We start from the raw sequence: 7,682 nt of genomic DNA, 5'->3' as shown, positions 1-7,682 counted from the left end.
AAATCATGAGAAATTAACCTTTTTAACTCAGAAAAAGACAAAGCTCAAGTTCCCCACGGATGGTCACTTAACTTTCTTGAATACAATTAATTTTTTTTAATGAATATTGAAAAAGAAAGAGAGAAAAATATATTATAGTACAAAAGGTGTGGGACAGTGGAATATGGGGGCGGCCATGCTTTTGAAAATGGTGCCTAAAGCATTCAGTACGTAAAAGAATAAAACTTTCGGCATGCTTTCATTATTGTACGTTGAAATGAGTTTTTTAAGTTACAGATTATAAAGCTTGGAGGCGTGTGCGTGTTTAATTAGTTCGTTTAGCATAAGGGTTTGTTTTTCTTTCCAATTCTCTTGTGAAAGAAAACATTATTACAGAGCTTCTAGAATCGGGAATCTTTGTTGGCTGAGCAGGTAATTAAGGTGCTAAGAAAGCAGTAGAGGCTTCATTCAGAGAGGAGGAGGCCTGGTATATTTTCAAAGCTGAATCTCCAACTAGTTTGTTCGAGGAGGAATAATATTATAATTGTTGGAGGAGAATAAATTATAAAGGTGGAAAAGATTATTCAGCCAAAATTCATAGCGAAGAATTCATTCAAATATCGCATGGCGATTGAGGTGGGTTGGTTAGTTCTTTTGAGATTATTATGTTGTTTTCAATCTCTTGCCCTTGTGAACATATTGGAAATTTTATTTTCTTTTCATTTTATTTCAACAAGATGTGGAGAAAAATCAAGTCTATGATATTTCAAAAGATGGCACACGAGTCCAATCCTGGGAGTAGCAGTGAATCTCCAAGCTCCATCAGTCTTGGCAGGACGGATTCATGTATGTGATTGCATTGGTTTTTTAAATAGGTTTCTTGCATTGGGATGGAGTCACTTTTATTTGAATTCTTTGCTAGTATTATTGCTTTCTAAATGTCATATAATGAATTAAATCTTGTAATACAAATTTGTTCTATTAAAATCAAGTTAATGCACATGTTTGTGATTTTAATACACATGTTTGTATATTATAGGGCACCTCACTTTAGGGGGCAATATACATATCAAGACTCTTTATTTTATCATCGTAAAAATACAAGCATAAGCTTTATGACTCAATTATCACTAAATGGTTTTATGAGGAGTTGTAACATTAGTAGACCTAAATAGTTTAATATCTTAAGGTGTAGATAATAATATAACAAAGGTTAAAGGAGTATAATATTTTATATAATAAATTATATAGTATTAGAATTAAATTATGTTTTTTAAGAATATAAAAATGTGTACAAAATGGTTGATAGGGTTTATCTTTTAGCATTAAGAGAATGTGGAAGCTATCTTGTTAAAGGGAACATAAAGCATACTAAAAAGGTGTATTTTATTATATAAGCATATATTTTGATATAAAGTATCAATCAATTTATATTACTAATATCAATGATAGATCCAATGCCATTAATTGCCATCTCACTTATTGATTCAATTTTATGACTTTGTCAAGGCAAAGAGAAAGTTAGCATATTTTCATACCCTAACATATCAAGCATCATAGTGTTCCTTAACACCAATAAGTTTTCTACAATTAGTTTGAGACCGCAAATTTGAACTTGACAATGAATGTGAAAGATGCTCGTGATAGTGTAGTTTTTGTCCTATATATTCAAATTCTTAAAATTTAATTGATTGTCTTACCAACACAAATTTAATCTTAAAATGTAATTTTCAATCTTCTAACATAATATGTACTCTAATAAATTGATATCTGAAATGCACAAAAACCTAATACTTTTTATTATTTCAACTAAACACATCCCCATTTATTTATTTTTTCAAAATTAATTAATTTACGTTATAAAACATTACTATAAAACATTAAGCTTCTATCATTGATTACCATATCTCGAATCATGAGAAATTACGTGACCTCCTTAACTCGGAAAAAGACAAAGCTCAAGTTCCCCACGAATTAGCATTTATTTGATACTTTTAGAAACATTGAAAATGAAAGATTAAAAAAATATATTATATAAAAAGAAGTTGGACGGTGGAGCGAGGAGGCGGCCATGCTTTTTGAAAATGGCGCCTGCAGTCCTCAGTACGCTAAAGAAAAAATCGTTCGGCTCCCTTGCAATTTTGCATGTTGATTTGAGCAGGTTGTGTTTTTGCTCTGTTTCTTGAGCATAAGGGTTCGTTTTCATTTCAATTCCCCTGTCAACTAAAACATAGTTACAGAGCTTCTACAGAGATGCTGTGAAAGCTGTAGCAGGCTTCATAGAGGAGGGTGCATTGTATATTCTCAACAAGATGTTGAGAAAAATCAAGGATATGATATTTCGGAAGATTAGAGATGAGCCCATTCCCGAAAGTAGCGATGAATCTCCAACATCCATTAGTTTTAGCATGCTAAGTACTTCGGACAAGCTTTCTGAAGCTGCATCAACACCACTTCCTTCAGGTATCTCGACAATTCATCTCCATTCGTGCTGTTTCTCTGTTTGTATTAATTTCCTTAATTTAAGAGAACGTCAAACAACATGCTTGTGTATATTGCATGCAAAACTTGTGAGTTACTGATCTTAGAACATGAACAGTAGAGGAATTCCTATGGTCTAAAGGGATGCTGCCTAACATTTCTTGTCACCACATTTGAAGTCAAATATAGTTTTTGGAGTCGTGTGATATTATGAGTGGGTAAAGCTTAAACAGCCTGGAATTTGTTTGCCATTGCTTTTGCTGTGTGGGTTTTGGGTTTCTAAAAACCCCGAATAATAAATAATGTGTTGACTAACTGTGTAGTAAGCTACCCTCAAGTGGGTACTTGGCTAACCGATCTTAAACTATATTCGACTATTATATACATCATGTGGGTTGCCAGACCACAAGTTGCTTCTTCTATTCAGCAAGTCGCGGGAGTGCTTAACCTGGAGGACATTATGGTCTCATTGGTCTTGTCTTCACCCTTCTCAATGTCATGATCAAGCACCCAAATCCCTGATGTCGGGCTACTGCATGAATTATCTTTTTCGGACTCAGCAAATTAAAAAATTCTAAGTTGGCAAACCAAAAATTTCCTTATCGCCAAAACTTGGTAACTTAAAAAAATTCTTAAATTTTTGGGAAAAACATAAATTTCTGGAAAATAGAATAAAATATATTAAATTATTTTGTGGAGGACATGAAGACAATGTCACCAATTGAGTTGAGGGGTACCTCTTACAGGGTTCTTGGGGTAGTGCCTCTAGTGGGGTTTGGGGGCAATGACTCTAGCATGCTCTGTGTTGTGGTACAAAGTGGGGTAGAGGGGCAGAGCCCTCACCACCAAGCTCAAATGAGGACCTTTGAAACCATGCATACTTTCATGGTGTATACCATTCTCATATTTTTTTTTTAAAAGCAAAGTCAAATGTGGATTTTTTTTAAAACAAAAAAAAGGTTAAAAAAATGGATGACTTCACCTTGGGTTTGCTTGTGTTCCCCTGGATGCTTCAACCCCACTCTCCCACATCCTATTCAAATCCACATGCATATCAGAGCGGATCCAGCCGATCTGGAGGTAGATCCAGTAACATAGGGACTCAAAAAGCCTGCGAGTACTTGATGAGTTTTTCAATTATGACTTGAATTACACAGATCATGATGAGGCTGTTTCACGAACAATTGTGATTCTAAATTTCAAATGGGATATCAGTAATTGTCAAATCCACAGTGAAGGGCCTTGGGATATGGTAGTGCCATCAAAAGAGAAATATGCCCCTTAAAGGAGACAAAAATGCAGCTTGGACTCCAATAATTTTCAACTGAGTATCTAAAATCACTATGACATGTGTTTTGCTCTGAATCAATGCAACTGAAATCGATTCCAATAGAATTCTCATTGGTTGAAGTAAATGGGGGATTATAATTGAATGTTGCAATTGTGAAGGCTGGGTTACAACTAGGGTCGGGTTTTGAGATTGCAGATGCTGTTATAGCACGAAGTTGTATATTCGACTGAAGCAGACAAATCTGTTGATAATGGCCATAAAAATTGAGAAAATTTTAGCATATGAACTTGTAGCTATTTGAGATATTTGGTTCCTTGGTTACTTTGTGATTCCCATCCCTTCCCTTTTGCCGTTAACACAATTAGTTCAATTCTTTGTTGCTTTGAACCTAGTGAATTGTCCATACCAAGGATGATAGTAGCACCTAGTGTCTTTGAAAATAACCTTGCCGAGCCAGTGCAACTTTAACCGATTTCTATTTTGTTTTGAGGAGATGTTCTGGCAAAGTTGCAAACCTTGATGTGCCCGAAGAAGGATTTTCATCCTAAAACAAATGATATTTTATTTGTAATTTTTATCCTCAATGGAGATGGGCACACTCTAGATACTCAAGTTCATATGTAATGTGCACCCATACTCCATTTTCTTACGTTGGCATGACATGCTGAGCCAACCTTGAAGTTCTACCTTACCGAAAAAGGGCCTGGAGATGAGTTGTTTACCTAGCCTCCCCAACAATATTTTGAGACATAATTCAACACCACCTCGACATCATCAATGCTCCCTCAAATCCCTGACCACAATTTTTTTTCATTTACTTACATGAAATGTTAACATCTCATCACTTCTTATAGCTATTATCCATGGCCATGCATATATCAAGGTCAGTAACGTGTTGCAGTCAATAGTCCATAAGATTCATGATATGCCTCTTATAACATATGAGCCTACTATTTAAAAAATATTACTACTCTTATAACATATGAGCCTACTATCCCAGAATACTACTCTATAAATATACTTTATCACTACCTTGGTGTAATGTCCCCATTTTGAAATAGGATTTAATAATAAATACTAAATAGTGATAATAAAATTAAAATTAACACATAAAAGAATAAAATTAAAATAATTAAAACTTAGTTAAGTCAAATGAATGGTCAAAAGGCATGAAATGAAAAGTTGGGACCTCCTCAAACATGAGTTATAAAAGGGAGAAGATAACTTCATTTGAAACAACAATTTTAATCTGCAATCAGAATTGCAGATCTGAGTTAAATAGGAAGACAGCAATGAGGAAATATGTCTTTACAAAGAGATGTGTCTCCTCAATGAGATATGGGGGTATAAAAGAGTAAACAATTAATATGGAGAGGGGGGGTTATAGAGAAAAGGACGAAAGAATGGAGCATGGGGACTAAGGAAGGCTTAATAAAAGAAGAAAGGGATGGGCGGAAAATAAGGAAGTGACCTTTAAGGATAAAAATGAAGAAAGGTTGCGACCTTTCGAAGGGGTGGTAATTGTGTAAGGCTGTGACCCTTGCAAAGGGAAGGCGTGATGAAGGGGTGCGACTCTCCCTCACATTGGAAGTTATAAGGGGGAGAAGGTTTCATTTGAGGAGGAGAGTGGAAGGGGATTCCATTTTAGAGCAGACAAAAAGGCAGAAAGGAGAATATGGGATGCCATCCTATAATGCAGAATTCTGAGTATAAGCAGCAGTCACATAAATATGTTATCAGCAGATTTGGAAAAGGGAGTATATGCAGTCATCGATGGCATAGAGGATCTGATATATCTGAAGAGAATCTTAGGCAGTCCGTCGACCTACTATTGTGTGGTATGGTCATTCTGTGCAAACTCCTAAGTGCTATAACAATATTATATATATCTGTTTCTACACATCACTGTTTTCTTAACTAGTTCAGTGTAATATCCACCCCTCAGACACTTCGATTTTTTTTTTTTTACATTCACAAGTACCAACTTAATTAAACAAACTTCTTGATCTAACTTAGAAATGTCTACTTCTTAATTTCTTCAATTGTCTTAGTGGTGACAATTCTACACCACCACTTATTCGTGCACTCAAAGGTGCTAAGCTCTTGAGGTCAAGATCTCCATTAGACCTAGACTTAAGCCTCAAGGGTTCATTCCCAATGACCCCGCCTATGTATCCCTTTGAGGGAAGTCAAAGGCTTTGTAGTTCCAATAATTTTTTCTTTTACATTCACAAGTACCAACTTAATTAAACAAACTTCTTGATCTAACTTAGAAATGTCAACTTCTTAACTTCTCCAATTGCCTTAGTGGTGACAATTCTACACCACCACTTATGCTTGCACTCGAAGGTGGTAAGCTCTTGAGGTCAGGATCCCCATTATACCTAGACTTGAGCCTCGAGGGTTCATTCCCAATTACCCTGCCGATGTATCCCTTCTAGGGAAGTTAGAGGCTTTATAGTTCATCCTTGAAGTTTAGAGGGAGTTCATTCTCTCCTCCCGTACGAGATCTTTGGTCTCTCTTAAAACTGGAGCTATTTATCAAAATTAGCCCAATAATAATAAAGTGATATCTAATTGCCTTCAAGCAGTGTACATGCATACACAATTACATAGAGGGGTCATATCCTTCCAAAAATTCCCAATTCCATAGAGAGTGAGTCGAGCACACTTCCCATAAACGCATAGTGACTAGCTTGTACATATCACTCACATGATGACTAGCTCTGGCTTACGTCACATATACATAGTGACTAGGTCTAGCATATGTCACGTATTCATAGGGACTAGCTTCAATATACATCTCGTATATAGTGACTAGCTTTAGTAGGCATCACATACCTAATGACTAGCATTTACATAGTGAGGAACCGACATAACCATAATAGCTACCTACCACTTGCCGAAAGTGCATCCTAGATAAAAGGAATGTCGGTGCAATGTGCACTAGACCATGGGACACATTCATTTGTCTAGTCTTTTGCACCAACGAGCAAGTGGGAACAAGGTTTGATGTATCCCATACGAGATTGAGTGTCTGTCCTCATCCTAACAAAGCCAAATATACCATTTCCACACCAAGATATGCCCAAAATTATACAATAAGATCGATCAAATTATTACGTACCTATTCTTCATTAGAAATTCTCTTCCCCGCAGTCTATCAGATGGTTAAGCAACAAGGACATCCATTGCTGACATGCAGTTGGCCCTTAGGCCAACATGCTCTTGGCACAATCTTTCCAATACCCTAGATCAATGCGGGGTATCCCTTGCCTGCATGCAATTGGCGGTAACCATTTGGTAATTAGGGGGTACGGATTACAGTCTATCGACATAGTACACTTTTTGACTATTGTCAATCTTGGGTGGATGAGCTTATCTTATGCGGGCCATAGGATTTATTCTTCGGTAATCACCTCAGATAGAGAGGACTAGTCTACGTGCTAGAGGAATACAATCCTCTACCTATGCCCTTGTAGGGTCCAAATTCTATTTGTTGCCGTAAAAGTCAGCGCTTGTACTTGGCTTAGCACTATAATTGAAAGAGAGGTTCCTAAATCAGAACAAGTAGATCATAATCAAAACATGTCTATGAGTATATACACAAAGTCTTATAGGTCTAAGATTAAGTTTCACTTGGATCCAACACAAGGTGGCCTCTACTCAATAGGTAAATAAACCGACTAGAAGGTGGTCTACCCTTTCACTTTATCAACTCATTGTTCAAAAACACAATATATATTAAATATAAGGCTTTCTTAACTCTTTCATAATCTTCTAATGCTTATTCAGCCTCATCTGAAGCCTACTAAAGAGGATAGGTTGGCAAATTAGGAACAACCTTGAACCTTGGAGTTATTCCCCCTAGACCCTACCTCTATGGACTTGAGGTCACAGGGGCGTCCTTCACCCAAGGACCGCCTATGTT

General features: G+C 36.4%; 1 protein-coding gene across 6 annotated transcripts in view; it reads left to right on the top strand.

Annotated features, from left to right (window-relative positions):
* The first annotated feature begins 314 nt into the window (after window positions 1–314).
* The window catches only part of LOC131071474 (probable RNA-dependent RNA polymerase 5), a 245,886-nt gene continuing 238,518 nt past the window's right edge, over window positions 315–7,682 (top strand). For 2 of the 6 annotated variants that reach the window (XM_058007354.2, XM_058007352.2), the window contains exons 1-2: window positions 315–615; window positions 717–825. In XM_058007354.2, the coding sequence (XP_057863337.1) occupies window positions 604–615; window positions 717–825 (121 nt within the window). In that variant the 5' untranslated portion in view covers window positions 315–603. Of the gene's footprint in view, window positions 826–2,037; window positions 2,443–7,682 lie in introns of those variants that run through there. The other 4 variants (XM_058007349.2, XM_058007348.2, XM_058007351.2 and 1 more) reach the window with 2 other exon arrangements.

Source organism: Cryptomeria japonica, chromosome 6 (genome assembly GCF_030272615.1).
Source record: "Cryptomeria japonica chromosome 6, Sugi_1.0, whole genome shotgun sequence".
Taxonomy (NCBI): domain Eukaryota; kingdom Viridiplantae; phylum Streptophyta; class Pinopsida; order Cupressales; family Cupressaceae; genus Cryptomeria; species Cryptomeria japonica.
This window is presented reverse-complemented; position numbering and strand designations above follow the sequence as displayed.